At 41.8% G+C, this 20,224-nt stretch overlaps 1 protein-coding gene across 1 annotated transcript in view; it reads right to left on the reverse strand.

Annotated features, from left to right (window-relative positions):
- SEMA5B (semaphorin 5B) overlaps positions 1-20,224 on the reverse strand; it is a 189,960-nt gene that overhangs the window by 116,596 nt on the left and 53,140 nt on the right. Inside the window, exon 3 of the mRNA XM_066553378.1 lies at positions 12,432-12,637. Coding sequence (XP_066409475.1) covers positions 12,432-12,585 — 154 coding nt within the window. The 5' untranslated portion in view covers positions 12,586-12,637. The remainder of the gene's footprint in view (positions 1-12,431; positions 12,638-20,224) is intronic.

Raw genomic sequence — 20,224 nt, forward strand, 5'->3', positions numbered from 1 at the left:
GCTGGATACCATCTGGCCTGGCCCCCTGCCCTGCCTAACTGGACACTGCCAGGGCCCCTCCAACAGTGAGACCTCCATCCTCACAATAATAAAAACTCTGCTGCTGAGGCTGAAGGGTTTCAGCCCTTCTCAGCATTCCTGTCACACTATGTAAGCACACACAACACGTGTACCTCCTCTGCTCTTCAATGAAAAGGCATGAGTTAAGGAATAACTCCTCTAACCTTCAAGCATCCTCCTACACTCCTCTGGGACCCTTAATGATGTACTAGCACCAGGGAGGCACTGCAGATTCACCTCTGGCATTCTCCTAATGGGACTCTGACTTCTTTTTCTGTAGCTCTTTAGCTGCAGAGACATTTCTGAGCCAAGTAGCAGAACCAGCAACAATAACACCTTTCAGGCAGGTTAGCTGGCTGACGTGCTGCAGATCTTCTGGCATTTCTCTTGGTGATGGGGGTAGGATTAGAGAATTGCTACATAATGATGATACCTTTTAAGGATCCTGCTTTTAGGCCATAATTTCTCTTGTCATTTTACCTCCTCTTTTACTGACTCTTTCCTACTAACTAACCCACTATTACAGTGCAGTAGCAGGAAGAATATTTCTTCATCTGCTGCTCTAAGCAAAAGTTCATCACTTCAGAGAGGTACACTCATCAGTGCTTCCTTTTAATGGCAAGCTCTGACAAACTACAGGTAAAAATAATTTTATAAAAATTAAAGGCAGTAGTTTGCTTGAATCTTTCCAAGTTGGCTCAAATGTCAATCAAGCCCAAGAAATAACAGGCACTGTCTTGATTTCTATTAGTACTGCAGGTGGTACAACTTATAAAGAAACCCTTCCCAGTTATTAAATTAAAGGCTGAAAGGCACGCATCCTCATAGCAAAATTAAGCTTTTATAGGCATGTAGTTGGAGATTATTAAACCCAGCATGGTCCCACATAACAATGTATAAATGCAAGTCGTCAGAATTAATGCCAAATGGCACATTTTCCTTCCCAAACTTTTTTCTTCTTGTTAAGAGGGAATGCAACTACAACCAAGAATCAGGACATGGATCTTTTTTCATTCAACACATTCAAATCTACTGCTCAGATCACAGGCATCCCTAAAAACATTTTCAACTTCACTCTGAAACTAACTCAGTACTTCAAGGTAAATGCTGCCCTAGGTCCACCCCATATTAGCTGAAGTTTACACATATGGACCCAATGAACTCCAGAGATTGCTTGTATTTGACCTTCTTCTGAAGGTTGATTTTTCCAGTGCTGACTCTTTAATTTGTCTGGAAACCTTCAGTGCTGGGGTATGTTTACATTTGCAAAAGTATCTGTTTAAAAACAGTATGAAAAATTAAAAACCAAGGCTCTGGCTTTGCATGTCGGCAGCAGGAGATGGAAAACTTGGAACCACATGGCTTAGGGGCAAAATGTTCATCAAGGCCTCCTTTGTGTTTCTTGTCTCTAATCATTTCCAGGGGGTTAAAGATCTGTGCTCTCACTTCCTCCACATGAAAACTAATGAACAAAAGTTTAATAGTTTCCAACACCATCCATCTCCAGATATCTGATTCAGAACCTCGAAAGCCCCACGAGTCCCTCTACAGCTCAAGGGGGCTCAGGTATTCAGCTGCAAAGACAAAAGTTTTGAAGGAAATGTAAGTCTGCAGGCACAGCAGTGCTCAGCTATTCTGCAAGCCTAAGGCAGGGTGAAAAGAGGGTCTCTGCCATTTCAGAGGGTAGTCCCTGCAGCCTCCAGCACACTGCTCTGCTCTGACTTCCTGAGAGCACAGGGCTGGGACCAGGATTACTCAGCAGCACAAAGCACAGCAAGCCAATTTGCAGGAGCTGGGTTTAAGGGCCTGATCCAGAAGCTTTCCAAATCATTGGCAGTTTTCTGCTGAGTTTGATGGTTTTTGGATCACCTTCTAAAGATATGGTAAACCTGGTAATACTTGAGTCTTGATGTCAAAAGCAACTGCACCTCACCTCACCCTCACTCTGTGTTTTGGACGAAGGAAATATGTAAAGACTGAGCTGAGGCTTCCCTCTCTGAAGGGCAGCATTCACTGCTTCATCTCACTTAAGCCCCGTGTCACTCCCATCCCCAGCAGGCTGTAACAGCTTTGAGTGTCCAGCACACATCGCACAAGAGCAGAGATGTTAAATGACCATGCCTTAAAATTGCAAAGCCTTTGTAGGTGCATGGAGTGGCTACCCACAGTGCTATTCAACAACAGGTCTTGCAAAATAATTCTCAGCAAGGATCTCCTATTTGAAGCAAAAGAAACTAAACTGAACAGGACCAAGGATTCTTTGTGTAAAATAAGGGTATACCCACCAGCACAGACTAACCATGCTCCTATCCTAGGACTACACAGAAAATCTTCAAAGAAATTATAAAAAGACCTTATGAGAGATGACTTCAGAGGGTCCCCATTCCAGAAAAGATTACCTGAATCCCATACCTTATGTAAGGCTCTGTAAAACAGGCTGATTCAATAGTAAAAGTTTGTGCAATGAAGTCGAGCATACACAGCACTTTGGACCTATCAGACTCAATGGCAATAAAGGAGTACCTGTTCTGCAGATACTCAGACCTACTTTTGTGCAGTGCTAACTTGATCACACATTGAATGCTTCCCTTACTGCCGCAGCATGGTCTCTTCTAAGTTCTCTTAGCTTACTAGTTCAGGACATGCTTAATTACTGTGTGAGTATTGGAGCACTCCTGGCAAAGCTTAGATGACAGCCATGATTCCTGTAACTTGTACAATATCCCCTTTTGGTTTGCTTCACCCTTGGCACAGGGCAGATGATGTATAGTGATTAAACCACTCAGTTTTATTTCAGACCACCCACTAGGCTGGAGGACTCTCAGTATTGGATTTGAACCATGACCAAGAGATGCAAATCATATTGTAAAACAAGGAAAGGCCTCAGGCTCTCTTCTTGGTACAGACTGATGAAATGTCCCCTTTTCAGAATCAGACCTACCATCTCAGACCATCCTCTGCTTCAATTATCCTCAGTATTCACAGCTTTTCCATGAAGCAGACAGTTGCCTGCTAAGACTGAGGCCACAGTTTCCATTGTGTGTGGGCCTCTGACCAGACCCATCAGAAACAAGGTAAACAAGGCTGTAACCAAAGCTGAGAAAGATAATAATTACCCAGCCATGCTATCACCTGTCTTCTCAAATGCTGCAAGTGTGGACATTTCCAAGAATGCATAGAGGTTCCAATGAAATTACAGCATTATCTTTATTGGACTGACAATGAATCATATTTTAATATCAGCTTCATTTTAAATTTTAGCTCTCAGTTGTAGGTCACACCACAGGTTAGTGCAATAGACTTTGGACATTAACTTTTACTCCAACTCCATGCTGAGTTTTAAGAGTAGCCTCCACAATGCAAAACCACTCCACAATTTAGCAAATTTATCAGGGGAGGGAGAAATCTTTTGCTGTATGGGCAGAGCTGAGCAAACAAATGTGTCAGCACTCAGAGCTCAACTTTACTTATGAGGCCAAAAACTCAATCTGGCTTTACCCCAGAAGTCCTCCTACACATACATATCACCCTTCTGTCTTGTCTTCCCATCACCACCTCCACCTCATTGCTGGTATTCTTTCTTTCTTTCTTTAAACCTGATCCATTGAAATCTTTAATTGTACATTAAATATGTCCTCATCCCAACTGCTGCAATTTCCAGTGTCATTGTCTTCTCAAATCTCTGATCTCCACTCACAGCTCTGAGGACTTACAAGAATACATGCCCTGCTACAAAATGGGCCAAACCAGCAGTTTCCTTCTCTCTCCCCTCAATACCTAAACCCAACTCAGATGTTCTTCCACCTGTCTCAGTTTCATGGTTTCATTCAGTTTACCCTTCTGACCCCATATTCACCTCTCCTCCTATTCCTGCTTTCTTTCCTAGCAGTCTTCACCTTCTAGACCTGTTTCTACCTCATTTCCTGCCCACTCAAACAATTTTTCCTGTCTTGACCAACTACAAAGCCCCTTCTCAAATGAAAGAGCAATGAACTAACCCATGAGTGGCCTGTGAGCCACTGTGATAGCAGCTTGCAGTGAGCCATTCCTTTTCCATGAGATCCAAGAAGCAAGAGTTGCTAATGTCCCTCTCCAAACTGTCCCAGAATATGTGGATAGGAGATGATGGGGAAAATAAAGAATAAGACTTTTTTCTCTTGGTGTTGTAAAAGAAGGAACAGTCCTGTTCCTCAGCTACCAAGGAATAGAACAGCACAGAAGAAAAGGCTCTGTTTTTTATCATCCTGAAGGAAAAAAATCCCCAAACCAAAGACTCAGGTCTTGCCTCCACAGAGCCATAGGAATCACAACAAACATAGTAAAATTTAAAGATCTGGATGATTTTATGCCTTTTCCCTTAATGTCTACAGCTTCTCTCTGAACAGATCTTGCTGAGCTTCTTCCACCCCAAGAGATGACAGCTGGAGATGTAGGCATGGTCCCAAGAGCCCAATAGCACTGACACAGGAGTTCTCTGTCTTGAGCAAATCATGAAACTATTTAATGTCTCAGTGGTTCCAATTGTTAAATGGGTTTAGGGATACTGGCTGGTGCATCAACGTGTAATTATTGGTAATGCATGTGATGTACAGGAGGCACTAAGTATTGCATATTGCATACCAAGCATTTTGACTCTTTATTTCCTAAATTTTAATTGTTTCTTCAAAACAAATGTTGCTAAATTGTTTCAATATGAAGAATAAATAATTCAGTTCAAACCAAATTTTTGCAAAAGTACAATTATAACTGCTTGTTTATTTACTTTTTATTATTAATATGGAACAGATGGCAAAACACACCAATATATGAGGAAGAACTCAGGGATTCAATCCCAGATAAAGAAAACAGTAAATAGTAAACATGAACGAGTGCTCACTTCCAGTATGGGACAGTATGCTGGTAAATTGTCCTGGGGCCACCTCAAAGAAGGATATTGAAGGACTGCAATTTACATTCGCAATCTGGCACATTTCTACATTATGCAGCAGTTCCGTTCCATCACAGAGGTCAGTCTCATCCCTCTCTGTTTCACTTGTGTTCCTTGTGGCCAATAAAGAACAAGAGAGGATGCCACAGTGCTGCAAGAGTGGTGGATCTGGATGTGTGTCCATGAGACATAAGCGTGTCCGTTTGCCCTGCCTGAGATTTACAGGACCAAAGGCGTGTGCCCACATAGCACAGGACTGTATGGAAAGAATAGATTTGGCTTTCCTCATCTGGCTGCCAGATGGGACAAGCACCACCCTGACACTTCTTCCTCTCCTCAAGAGCCTTGCCTGCAACCTCATAGAGCACTGCACTGTGTCATGTGGCCACAGCCCTGCACCCCACCACCAGCTGGTGAAACTCGGCTGAGCAGTGCCACACACAGCCCCACTGTGAGCAAACCCAAAGACTTCTTGTTCTCCTGAGGATGTTGCAGAGTGTTTAAGTATTGTGATCTGTTGTTTACTGAGACAAGTCCTGCAGCTGTCACGCAATCTCCCTCGCTGAGAAAGATTAAGTGAGTGCTCATGCATCACTTGCAGCTTCCTATGACATTCTGATCAGTATAATCCCTCTCTTCAGACAAGAAAGCAACCTGCATCCTGGCCTCTACAGCCACTGCAGTCTGATAGGGAAAAAAAATCAACACCTCTTTGTCATTATTCAAGAATCCTTCAGTCTCTCTCCTCCACACTTGAAGGCAATGTTTTTTCACTATCCTTACAGCTACATGTCTAAATCAGGCACTTGTGCCAGCAGAGGTGGTGCTCAGGACAACCATTTTCACTAGTGAGAAGGTAGGAGAAGGCAGAGAAAGCAGGGCTAAACTCTCCTTGAATTTTTCCTGCAGGTAACCAGATCTGCCACAGAAGCAGAAGTGTCTGATTGTGGTGAACATCTGAAGCAGAAGGTGATCCTCTTTGCTGGCTAACCAAAGACTGAACTGGAGATGCCCGGTTTAATGCACAGTTTGTGCTGTGTAGCTGCCAGGCCTATGAGGACTCTTGTCTTCTGCAGACAAAACTCCCACCATGAGGCAGTTAGAGCAAAGAAGGAGAGCACAGGCTGTAAATTCCTGAAAGACTTTTGAAATTAGGCTGTTCTCATAAGAATCAGTGTTTTAAATTGGAAACTGGCTAATAATAAACAACCCCACTGGCTTCAAGAAAAGTACATATTCAGAACCTGACTGAGATAACACTATCTGTGGGCTTTCCAGGGTGAACCCTGTATGATAAAACAAGAATATTTCTTATGAGATTGCTAGTACTAAAGGGAACTTTATCAAAGCATAATGCCATCCTTGAATGGAAGGTTTTAGGAGAATGTGCTACATTAACACTCACCAGAAACATATGTGCTAAATAAATGAGGTCTGCTGTACCACTGCTGTATCACAAACTTGTTCAGTTAGGGAACTATATTAAGTAATATTTGAAATTGAAAATGAGGTCTCTCCAAGGGATGTCTTTGTTTGCATTGAACCACAGAAAAAGAAGATAAGCACTTCACTTTAGATTTCCACCCTGTTCTTTTTCTCTGATGTGTGCCCAAAATCCAAAAAAAAGGCTGCCCATCTCTATGTCCTGGATCCAGCCCCTGTGCCAAAGACAGGACCAGGCACATGCTGCTGTTAGCCTCAGTTACACCAGTGGTACCTCTGGAAAATATCAATCAGCTACTCTGTTGCTCACAGGAGTTTTTCATGGCCTTGGTCCATGCAGAATGGTGGCCTGAGTGCCTGTTCCTCCACACTCTGAGTCTACTCAGTCCTGCTGCTGAGGATGCCTCTCTCACATCAACACCACCGCTCATGGTCACAGGCTGCTCCTTCCCTTGAGCTGTTGTACCTCTTTAAACTTTTACTTTCCCTCACTCCCATACGTTAAGTTACTTGATCCCTTCACTTCCTGAATCTTCACTGCAAAGTCTTTCTTTTCTCTCCTGCTTCTCATGATTCATTCCATCTAAAGCATTTTGTGAGTGAAGGGCATTCTTCCAACCCTCACTATCTTCCTGAGGTCCCAAGAAACAGCACACTGAGTAATTTTTTCAATCAAATCTCATTGCTATTATTTGTGAAGTGCCTTGGACATCATTAATGAGGAAGTCTTAAAGAACTAGCATAATTACTATTACAATTATTATTTTGGAATAAAAAATATATTGAGAGCGGTTGGGTGTAATTTTCTGAAGTTTTGCCTGAGAGCAATTATTTCCCTAACTACTGTATATTTATGGCTTTATCAGCCATAATTTTCAAACAAATTCTAAATCAAATCTAAATAAGATAGTTCTAGTTTCCATTTGCCACAGTTCTGTTTTCCAAGATTAAAAGTAAAATTGCTACAAGCTTTGCTTAATGGAAACAAAATCCATACTGAAACGCACTGAAGGTCAAATATTCAGAAGCATTCACAGGATGCTACCAGTTTCCAGTTGAAACTCCATCATTAGTTAATGTTTGGGCTCCCTGCATGGAGAACCAAGAGCAGCAAGGCTATGAGCTAGAAGACAACTCTCCCATAATTTATGGTCCCTTCCCTTAATGCTTACATACACCTCTAATACTTCACCTCACAATCTTCATCCTTCTTTAACTAAAATTTTGGTTTGGATTGTCAAAATCTCACTTGCTCGAGAAAAGTATATGTCTTGACCAGAATTTCCTGTGGGGCTTTCCCAGCTGGCCTTTGGAGTTGATGAATGCTAATGTGTTTTTTTCCCATCAGTATACAGTAAAGGGAATAATGTATTAGTGACCAATTCAACAACAGTGGGAGTGTTTGGTGAAATGTCAAGAACTTTCTACACAAATAAATCATACCTTATTATCCTGCAGCCCACAAAGTTAAAATAGCTTTTGCTTTCAATACAAGAAAACATTTAGCTGCTCCCCACAGGTTTCAGTGTTTGAAGCTGGACACATTTCAATAAAATGTTGTTTAAAGAAATAAAATATTGAGAAAATGCATAGCAAGCTACATTCAAGTCACCTGAATCACATTTATCTGGTAGGAGGTAATAATTACAGACAGTCTGAAGTAAACTCCCAAACTAAATCACTTCGAAAACCTGAAGCGAGAGACAGAGCAACTTGTCTGCATCTAGGAGAGATTGAGAATTAGACAATGGATCACATGCCATGCATTGAGAACTCACACTGGTCATGATGGTACAGTCTTCAAAGCTGAGATTTGCAGTCCTGAGGAGATCTAAGCTATATAACCAAGTCCACCTCTGTCCTGTGCCTCCATATGGGATCAGCTGAAGTGTTTTTATGGATGTAGGCAGGCTGCAATTATTAAAGCAGGGACAAATTATGTTCTTCCAGTTTACCCTAACTGCCATGACCCAGGGGAAAAAGTCCTGAGAGACAGAACAGAGAAGTTATCATACTTTTTCCTGAGCATACTGATTTAATGGATGAAATTAATGAGAAATAAATAATGGAAAGAACTGCAAGTGGAAACCTGTCTACAACTCATTTCCAGTGAAGTTGTGAACATCCAAATGATTCACATAGCACTGATGAGTTTGCAAAGTTTTAAGCACATGGTAAACAAGATGAAGCCAAACACTCTGCAGCTATTGCAAACATGAGTGCACATCCCTCATGGCTCTGGCTCTTGAAATAACAAACCTTATATGGGAAGGAAGATATAACATGGAAGATGATTCTGGTTTTCCCAAAAGGCACGTTACAAAGGAGCTCCAAATGTCTTTAAGGAATAGCAAGAGTGTTTTATATCCAAGAAAGAGCTGTACAACAATGAAGTATACTGCTGGCAACCAGGACAGTAGGACACAGGCACAGCCCAATTGCAAATGCAGGCACTGATCTATTGGCAGTAAAACCAATACAGAAAAAACGAGAAATATGAACATGATTGACAAGAAGTAGAAACCAATTCTCTGGTGTTTGGCTTACCAGAGTGGACCACAGGGGAGCTGTGCTGGAATGACAAACTGTTTTGTGAAATGGGACTTGGAAGCATGTGTACACGCATGTATAAATAAAAAGGGATGCACTAAGAATACACTTGACTTGTTTCACTAAATTCTCAACTCACTGAAAAACAAACAAGCACGCAACATCCCTAATGTAGCTACCCACTAACAGTCAAATAGGTAGTAAGACCCAGAAACAGCCTCCTGGGAAGTAGAAGATCATTTTCTTATTGATCTAACAAGAGAAATCAAACTTTAACTGGATTTCCTATAAGCATAGAGTAGAACAATCTAATTATGAAAAGCCCAAACTGGGTATGTTATTATTGCTGGAACTGTACAATGAGCACCATTTATAAGCCCCAGGGAAACTGGGGCACCGTTGTGGTAGTTTGGTACTGTGCAAACACACAGGACAGCGCTTGAAGCACAAAATTCCTGTTGTGTCCCTCAGGATCTCCATGCAGGCTGTGAGGATAAACCATTCAGCTCATGCTCCCTCCCCAGCCCACATCTGTCCTGGCAGAGCAATGTTATCTTTAGCATTTAAAGTTTGTACATCTAGAACCAGAATGTATGTCCCTTGACTTGTCTAGGCCACTTTCTCTATGTTACATGTAATGGCACAAATAATTCTGGGAATGGAGTCTGTAAAGAAACATTTCTTCAGGTCTGAACACAGCTAAAGTAAAAGCATTTTATATACATAATCTCCTTTCTCTTAAATGGATAGGACATGTACTGGGTTCTATCTCTCTTACCCACCCTCACAGCAAGACAAAGAGATACAAACCCCATAAGGCAGATGATTGGCTAGTGTGGATTAGATACAATAAGAACATAAAAATACAGAATTTCTCAGGAAATAAAGGGAAAATAGACAGAAAGAAGTTTTACTTGGATTCTTCTACAACAAAGACATTATCCAACTAGATGTTAAGAATATAATCTAGGGGTAAAGTATAATAAAAAACGACTGAGCACAAGCAAAGTGGGAACTGAAGATTAGAGAACACAAAATATGGTATGGCATCCCATTTGTCTGGTGATGGGAAGCCTGGTTAGCAAGGTTGTGAAAAAGAAGTTATTCAACCCCTTTGTAACATAAACTGTTTTGTTAGCCTATTCATTCTGGCAGTAAATTAATGTACCCTGTATGACTGAATGGTCACAGGCCTTATTATTATTGTGGCCCATCCATGGAAAATTGCTGGTGTAACATAATCCCTTCCCCTGGCAGCAGGAGCATCAGAAGGGCTCTGCTGGGGTCACTCTTTCAGTCATCACACACTCCCATTGTGTACCAGGTTGTGATTCATGAGTCCATGCATCTGGAGAGCCACAGAAAGCCCCTGAGGCACACTGTTAAGCAGAGACATCCTCAGAGCAATCTGTGAACACCACATAAAATTTAGATTCCCCTACTTGTCTACCATTGTAGCCTAAACCTGTGTGTGCTGGCATCAGAACAGGGTATAGCTTTAAGAGAAATCAGATTATGAACTGAGATGTGGTTTTGGACATGTGAGCCCTCTTCACCAGGCCTTATGTGCAGTGGACAAAAGGTGCCTTTAATTTAATTCCTACAGTGTATTTTCCAGCTGAGCTTTGCAGCAGAAAATACAAGATGAAACTGTATCATGAACAATCACAAGGAAACAGGTGCTGTGAAAAAACCATAACTCTGAATCTAACTTGGGTTTAAGAATCTCAAATGATAATCCGGGTAATTTTCTTGATGCATCTGCAATTTAAATCTTTCTTTCTTTTGCACAATTGTCAGGTTCTAATTAACTCACCAGTTTTTGCCCTCTATCATTGAAAAAAGGAAGGGAACAAGAACAGTGAAAGAAGAGGACAGATTTTTTTTCCCTGTGAAATATTCATGCCGTATTAAAACAAAGCAAACTGGCAGATTATGAGTGTGTTTACACAGCCATCAATTCTGCAGAGTAGCACTCATATTGAGCTCCAAGAAATGCCCACCAATTCCTCAAATTCAGGAATTGGGGCTTTTAATATTCCCTACAGAATGATTTACCTCAATGCAGGATTTCATAGACACATCCTCTAAACTCAAAATTTGATGCTCCTGGTTAACAGAGAGAGCAACACTTTTTCTCTTTTCTATACCTATAATATTCTCATAACTTTTTTATTTACTGAATTGAATTTCACTGTTTTTTAATAGCAAGGGCTTCTCCTTTTGGCTCTCCCCACTTAAAACAGATGGTTAGATTTATTTAGCGACTAAAATCAAGGTTTATTTACCAGACCAAGGTTAGAGCCAGTGCTGTATCATGTAGGCTCAAAGATTCTGCTAATTTATTTTAATCTACTTAAACCTTTAAGGCATGGATAATGGAAAACAGACAAGAAATCTCTTAAACTTTCCAAATTAAGAGACAAGAGTTTCCTCCTCTGTGAAGAATAGTAAAGCTCTCTAGAAGAACCCTGAAAGGTCAGCAAGGAAGCCTTTGACTACTTTCTTCCTGGAAACCCTATCTCAAAGGTCACAAAACCACAGCTGAATTGCCTTTAGCAAAGAACCTAACTAGACACACATTGCAAGGTACTCAATTGCCTTTAGCAAAGAATGTAACTGGAGATGCATTGCAAAGTCTTAAATGGGAACCAAAATCGATATTCCAACATTTTGGAGGAAACCATTTTTAGCAAGGAAGCTCAGCAGCTGCTGATGATGGCACACTGAGTTGAACACACCAGTCTGGAGTGAATTTTCAAATAATAGTGGTACCAATATAAAGATCTAGCTGTGGATAAGTGGACAGATTATATAGACAACAATTGAGGAGTACATGTCTGGTCATGGAAAATCTGAGTGGATAAGGACAAGAAAAATCCCACGCTTCAAAAGAACAGGAAAAGAATTGGCCATTGCAACACAAAGGCTCCCTCTCACATTCAAGTTAAATGCCCAGATGAAGGACAGAAAAACTACTAGCCCAGGTGACAAATACGTAACAAAACCAAACCAAACCAGGATTGCTACAAACAAAAGCACAGCCACTCCCTGCAATTTTAAATCAACTCATTTCTCTTGCATTCAAGCGTGTCCAAATTCTCTATCACATTTCACTTATTAAGTGTCTGGCTCCAGCAAGCCAGGTGAAGCATTACTGAAACCAGTTAGAGAAAAGGAAACTGAAACACGGTTTCAGCATGGCACAAGATTACAGGGAGCCTGTAACAGAGTAGAAAATTGAGATTCTTAGACCAGTAGTCCCAATATAGCCTGGATTAAGTGACTGCTGTGAAACCTCAGAATTAAAACACTGTAAAGCATCAAAGGGAAAATGATTCGTCAGGCCACTTCCCCTGGCCTGTGGATCAGAGTTGTAAGGAAAAACAGCACAGACTAAACCTAAATGGATCATCCAATTGGAATCTGGAACAGGAATAGAAGCTCTTACCTTCAAAAGCAATTGTGGGGTGTTCTTTCCTAACACATTGCTGATGTTCAGCTTCAGTGTATTCAGGTACATTCTGTGATGCTGAGAGATGAAAAGCAAGAAGAAAAAGGCTTGGCAATGACAGGGAAATGGCCTTTAATCTTGAAACAATCATGACTGAAGGGCGGCTGCAGATCTAGCTTCCAAGACAGGCCCACGGAGGATACCTGAAATACAAATAATTCCTCTTTCAGAAAGGTTCCACTTTCAGAAAGGTAAATGCTTCCCCAGAAAGGGGAAGGGTGGAGTTCCCCTTTCCTACCAACCCCACTTGTGCTTAAGTATGGAAGGTAATATTCCACAAACAGCACAAAAAAACCAAACCAAACCAAACCAACAAAAATAAAAAATCAAAAAGCCCACCCCAATTTACAACCATAAAGAAGGGAAGTGCACAGCTCCCTAAACACCTATCTCTGTACCCTTGGGGTCTGTCTTATAAAGCACCTGGTGTGCAATGGCTGGCACGGACAACATGAAATTTCAAATATCCCAGGTGTAAATGTTTCCCCCAGTGTGGACACCTCCCTCTTCAATTTCAAAATGTGTCCATAGTAAATGCCATGCTAAATTCAAGAGATTGCTAAGGAAAGGCCAACATCAGTCACCATGAAAACTCTGTTCTAACATGTGATTCATACATCTGAACACTGCTGCTTAAAATGTCTTGAAACAAAACAAGCCAGTATAAAGGTCTTGCCTTTATACTGGAAAGTGCTAACTGAGGTAATAAAAGTTAGAATAATCTGAAGGGGAAAATGGTGAGAAGTGAGTTGATTGCCTTCATTATTATGGGATGCTATAGCTCCCAGTCACAAGAGCTGAGGCACAGCTCAAGAGGAGGAGCATTCACTCTCAGGCGAGGAGAGAGGAAAGTCATGCCTTTTCTACGTGAGCATTTTAACAACAGTAGCAGTTAAGGCAGAGCTCTAAAAATTCTCCCAGGCCTACCAGGCCTGAGACAGTGGATGGAGGATTAATTAGCCCATGCCACAAGCTCCCCAAGATGATGCTACAGCTTAAGAAAATCTGCATTGCTAAATTTAATCTTATTGATGTGCATAGTATATTTTCCTATGTGACTTTGTTCAATTATTGCAAGCACGTGTTTTCAAACAAATAGAGTCTCCTACCTTTAAATCTTATCTAGTGATAAAGCTAATTCTGATCAAATTCACACATAATGAGATTTTCAATTCCTGCAGATGTTATTCATAAAGTTAGTGTAACAGTCAACACCTGCAGTATCTGATACCTCTATATTTTTGTTTGAAGTCTCTAAAACACTTTCAGTGACCTGAAATGGGCAGGCGATGGCAGGTAACATGAGGCACTGATGCACAATGACAGGATTGTGGCTTGGAGCAAACTCCAATATAGACGACAATATTGTGACATCAAGGAATTGAAAGAAACTTTTAAAGGTATTCAGGCATCACAAGAGCAATAAGGGACTGCTTACACCAGAAATGGGAGAAAGTTGGTTTGAAAAAATGGATCTTGTGTTTTATTCTTAACTGTATTTCTCTGTGATTTTAAACATGCATTAAGATGAGTTGCCAGTGCATCCATTCTGCACGTCCTCAGCAGCAGCTCCATACCTCTGACTGAAAATAGCATTGGCATTCAGGGCTCGGGGTAGTTCTAGGGACTTGGTTTCCCAACCAGTGTGAGTGAGACATTACAACATTTCACATTTTTTCCATCCCCATATACATGCAGATTTTATGCAGTGATATATAAAATCCCTTTCCAGCTCTCCAAAAGAGGTTCTACAGCACTTTACTACAGAGGGTGACTGTTTTGAAAAACACAGCAAATATAATGTTAAATTAAGAAATGGAACTGGCAGAGGGAAGAGATGTGAAATCATTTAAAGCTAAGGCCAGCACAGCATTAAGCACAAGCATACTGCAGGGTGTACACCACTGAGTACTGTGGCACCTCACATGATGGACATGTTGTATGAGCCGCACTGTAATAAAAATTATTGATGATGAAGCTTCACATTATATTTTCAACCACTGGATTAAATGATCCTTTTTTTTCCAGTAAAAATCCAGAAATGAAGTACAGCACAGAGATGTGGAGGCCAGTGAGATGCATTTTGTATAGCTTTCGGATACACTTAAAGTCAAAGCCAAACTCTCCTGAGATAGGAGATGGTTGTTGTGGGAAATGCACAAAAGGCAAAAAGGACTTTTTCACTGTCAGATATCCTTGCTGGAAACTGGAAAAGACAGTCATAGAAATCTCACTTTATGCACGCTCTACTACTCCCAGTGCAGCTATTACTGGCTAATCCTAGAAAGAAGGTACTAAACTAGACAGACTTCTAGTCTGAGCCAATACGGCCATTTTCATGTACTAATCGTCCAAACAATGATCTCAAGCTAGGTGAAAAAAAATCTTAAAACAAAGACACATGATAGGGTCCTATGGTCCTCTACAGACCTGTGTGGTGTGCAATCAGCAGATGAGTAAATTCAAGTTTCACACTCATTATGGTCATGAAATTATAAAAAGCTGCATACAGGGAAGCTTCATAGCATCCCACAGCCTATTCTGTGCCAAAGCAGAGTACATTTACTAGTGTTTTGTCTGGACTAGTTGTAAAATGTGCCAAGTATCTGGATTTCTGCCACTTTCCCTGGGAGATTTTACCACAGTCCAAGAGACTTCAGTGTTCCTTAGAAAGCTGTAACCAGTATTTGGGGTAAAGTTCCATCTTCTTTTCCTTATTGTCATAGGGAAATCCAAAGTGTGCACAAAAATATTGGTTTCGAACTTGAAGTGGAAAGTAATAATGACCAAACCAGGGTGAAAATGTCACCAAAAAGGTGACATTATAAAAAAATCATATCCTTCACTGTGTTCTCTACATCCTATGTCCAATTGCATTCATCAAATGTGTGGAGCATTTGTGTGCTGGAAAGTTGAGGAAAATCAGTGTCATGTGCAGCAGCCCTGAGCTGGTGTGTAACTGGAGTCAGAGTCAGTGGGTAAATGCCAGCTTGATCAAGGGCAACAGAAGTCAGAGCCCTAGAGCTGAACAATATTGAGACAGTGGATAACACTGAAAAATCTTAGTCCTTCAACCTGTCCTTTCCCAGGCTTCCTTGTTCACTTTTTCTCAATATTTTAAGACTCTAACTTGGTAATTCCCAGCTGCTGCAAATGCATTTCCAAAGAGAACCCCACACTCCTAATATGAAGCAGTGCCATGTGCAAGCACAGGTCAGTTGTATGCCAAGAGCAAGCTCGTAACTGCTTGGGAGAGTCCAGCAGTTATAAAGTGTTTTAATGAAATGAAATGTTTTCATTGCACTGGAGGTGGCCAAATCCAAGCCTCCCATTTTGCCCAAGTTGTGCAGATTTTCACTGTGAAGCCTGGAGTATGATCAGTGCTTAGGGCCAGTCCCCATCCAGACTGCTAAAACACTGCACATCCCAAGCACAGCCCAGAGTAGTCGTGCTTTGCAGTGCTGGAACTTGCCTTGGCCTTAAGCCATTTAGATACAGTTAAATGCTATAAAAAGAGCTGTTCTTATTAGACTGTCTGCTCAGAATGGCTGAGGGCTCAAGAAATCAGTTGTCAAGGTTTCAGTGCAGATGAGAGACAAGAGCTCAAATCCCTGGTTAAACTGAAATCTCAGACAGGACACATCATTTCAATTCTTTATTTGCTCATCTTGATGCAAGTTACCACCTTAGCTATTCTTCTCCCTGGCCCAATGCAGACACATTAAAAAGAGATAAAAACGTCCAAAAATATTATCTGTCCAAGTTTATCTGTCTTCTCGCTCATGAAAGCCGTGTTCTGAGTCTCTGCAAAGCCCCAAGGGCCAGTGATGGGGCAACTTTCTCCCGTTTTCTACCCCACCCAGTGAATTCCTACAGCCCTCTGACAGAAAAAGGTTGATAAATTCGGGCTACACTGGATTTGGTGACATTTGCTCCACAGTCAGGCATTTTATAGAGCACCACTTCTGCCACCATCCTCTTGTCTCTTAAATCAGGCTTTCTCAGCTCATGGGCCTCCCTGCCTGCAGTGGCAGTGGCAGTGGCAGGGAATCTGCTGCTCCATCTGGGAAAGGCAGGAGGTCTGCACACTCAGAGCATCTCCAAAGCTGAGATTTGCAACCTCAGTGCCTGTGTCAGCACAAACCCACTCTACCTGCCCACCTCCCAGCCAGGACATTCCATGGCAGCCCAAGAGGGACAGGGTATAATTCTGCTTTGCCTTGTGGCTGCAAGGGCAGCGTTCAGGGGATCGCCCACAGTCCCTCCCTCATTTATTGCCAGGGCATGAGTCTTTTCCAACTCACCCCGTATTGTATCATTGCAACTCCATTGATTTCACAGGAACTAATCCTGATTTACAGAGGGTAACTCAGATCAGGCCCCTTTTGACTAAAGCTTTGTGTCTAAAAGAAAAATACCTTCAATCAATCTTCAGGGCTTTAAAACAAAGCACACTTTAAAAATGGCTGTACCAGGAATTCATATCCTGCTTTCCTCTGACTGTAACTATCATTTTGACTTAATAAAATGTGACAGTAAAGTTAAAGGATAAAAGAAAATGCTTCATCTTTCATTTTAAAGGAAAGACATGCCTTTAAAAAAGACTAAAAAAGGAACCTCCTGCAAAAGCTTTAATTCTTCTGTTCAGGATCTTTTGTGATTGCCACAGTTATGGTTTTATTAGACTGGGATAGCAGAGGGAAGAGGTGAAATGGAAAGATGTGGACATTAAAGTATTCAAAAAAGTATTGGAAGAATAAGGGAAATAAATATAAACATTGTAAAGAAAGACAGCTCAGAAATGTGGCTATGACAGGCTGGCACAGGCAGCTCTGCCCTAGAAAATAGCTCCAAGACCAACAAAACTATGGTCCTTTATTCATCTGATGCTCCTCACGCTTCCCTCCCTCTCCAGCTGGAATCCATCCCACCCAACTGGCTCCAAGGGCCATTCCACACTATCGAAGAAAAAGCACAGCTTTTCCCTCTGCCCCTGGCCACATGCACACGCTCAGCCTTCAGCTGTGCCCATGGATCTGTCTTACAGCCAAAACATGCCATGCTGCACTTCACGTCCAGAGGTGAAATCTCATATGCACTGTTAGACTGGACTTGTGGATACTGAGCTTCTCTCACTTACTTTGTGAGGGAAATCTGTGGAAATGGTCAAATTCTGGCTGAGATGAGAATCTGTGAAGAGATCTTGTTTTGCTTTAATTAAATCACCCTACAGTCTTCAGAAGAATCGGTGAGCTCACTTTGGATTGCATGGCAGTTTATATTCCAAAGGTTTTGCTCTGGCTGTCACCAGGCTTGTGTGTACCCACCTTGTTCAGGGCTTCCCATGGCCTCAACTGCAACATCATCTATGAGTCTCACACTGATCTTGCTCTCACAACACCCCAGGAAGACAAACCCACATTTTCATACATATAATCCAAGGGTTATCTTCAAACCCCCCTGCAATTCAGCAGCAGGGTGCATCACAAGTGTGTCCAGGCAATATGCTGTCTTGTGGCAGAACAGAAGCTTGAGCTCCATGCTGACCCCTCTCACAGCTCCTGCCTCACAGAGTCTGCAGGACACCACTGGCAGTATCACAGTGGGTTTTGTATCAGGAATAAAACAATCAAGATATTGCAAGACAGGTCAATTCATTGAAACCCTTCTATTATCTAGATCTGTATAAATAATTCAGGTAACTCTTTGCAAGGGAGAAATCAGTTCTTCCTAATATACTCTTTGGTTCATGGCTCGTGAATCCTGCAGTAGAGCTGAATTGTAATAGTCTATACTTTGATGTTCTTAGGACTACATTCCACAAAAAATTGACAGTGCACTTGGGGGCACGTTATTTCTAGGGCTCTTTCTGATTGCTGATCAAAGCCACTCGGGACTGGTCATGGTCCAAAACCAAGGCCACAAAATGCAATGGGATATTTTCATTCAGAACAGGTAACAGAGACAAAACTCTTAATAGTGGTTTAGCACAAAATGAATTGGTTGTTGTCAGGCCACTTCTCTATGGACTGGTGTGGGCCCTCAGTAAACCATCAGCCGCCACTTGGTTTCTGGGCCTCAGTAGCACAGTCCACTGCCACAAGGTCCTGGAAACAGAACTGTTTCCTCACCTGTAGAGGAAGCCCTCCAAAACAAGACCCTATTATAGAGACCTTCCATTAAATAAAGCTGATTCAACAATAAAAGTCTGTATAACAGCACAAAATATACTGTACCTCTGGGCTCCTGCCAAATCCAGTGGGCATAAATAAATACCTGCTCTGCTGACACTAAGACTTGCTTCTGAGTAGTGCTAACCTGACCACAAATTGAGTGTGTCCCCAAGTGCTTCAAGAGGCTCCCCAGAGAACTCTGGATCTTTTTTTTACAGGCTACCCTTAATATAAAGACATGAGAGGCTTTGTTAGCATTTGTTTGGGGTATGAATTTAGCACTTGAGAAAAGGTGCCTTGGAGTCTGAAGTCTTCTGTTTATTCAAAGATTGTATTTGGCAATGAAGGCTCACACTCATTTATCTCCCTGGTGGTGTGCTGCCACTGTTTCTTCTAGAAAAGTGCCTCTACAGGGGGGATGGAAATATCAGCTATTTACTCTTCACAGAATGAACTCTCTGAGAGATGTCAAAGTTTTGTCAAAGAATTACCAAATTTTTGGTATTTCCCAGACCTGGACTGGCTATGGAATTATTTTTATGTGTTCCATCTGTGAAACACGGAGATGAAGGCACAGCCTGACACGACAGCAGAATGTAATAGATGCTATGGTACTGAGCACAACTGCAGCTCAGACTTGACATTTACTGGAGCCTAGCTCTAGAATCAGGAGATCCTGACTCCCAGTCAAAGTCTCCAGATCCTCAGCCAAAAAGAGGAAGAGTGTACACAGCCCAAGAGAGGAGCCACCCCGGGGCTCATGGAGCAGCAGCTACAGCAGGAATAACTATTCCAGAGGCCCTGTCTGCAGCAGGGGAGCGTGCACTGGACTCAGCACCCCTTGCAGGGCAGTCACCTTTCTCACTGAACATGTGATTTGGAATCCCCTGCATGGGGGCTGTAAATCCAAGGTATCAGACACGCTGTTTACATTCTGCAAGTATCACACTTACTGCAAATCATCACCTGGCTGCAAGAGTTCTTTCTAGCTTGAGGTTTGGTACTCAACCCATAGACCGATGCCTTACGCCTGTAGCTGTTACAGAAATACCAACACAGCAGCTTCTCTTCAAGTTACTCCCCTGCCAATGTAGTTGGTTTGTAAATGTGCAAATTAGCAGAGCCACAGTCTCCAGGACCACACTGCACAGCCACTGTCATTCCAACACACTCTTGTACTTGACAGTCTGGAGACAATCTTCTATTTGCAGTGATTTCCAGACATGGGGTGCTCCTGCTCACAGACCTCCCCACTGCAGCTGTGATGCTACAATGCTGGAAACTGAGGCAGGACACAGATTTGTCACTCAGTCACTAGTATCTGCAGACAATTTTAGACAGAGACAGAAAGAGGAATTAATTCCTCCTGACTTTTCAAAATGATTTTTGTATGGGCTTATCTTTTGTCTCACAGTTTAATATGAAAACCATAAATGCTATTGAATTTTTTTACTTACTAAAGTATTAACCAATGTTTTACTGACACTATTTTTTTATTCAGCTCTAATTATAGAGTCTATTGCAGACATCCCTTGGGATGCTTAGTAAGGAAGTTGG

Source organism: Molothrus aeneus, chromosome 7, assembly GCF_037042795.1.
Source record: "Molothrus aeneus isolate 106 chromosome 7, BPBGC_Maene_1.0, whole genome shotgun sequence".
Classification (NCBI taxonomy): Eukaryota; Metazoa; Chordata; class Aves; order Passeriformes; family Icteridae; genus Molothrus; species Molothrus aeneus.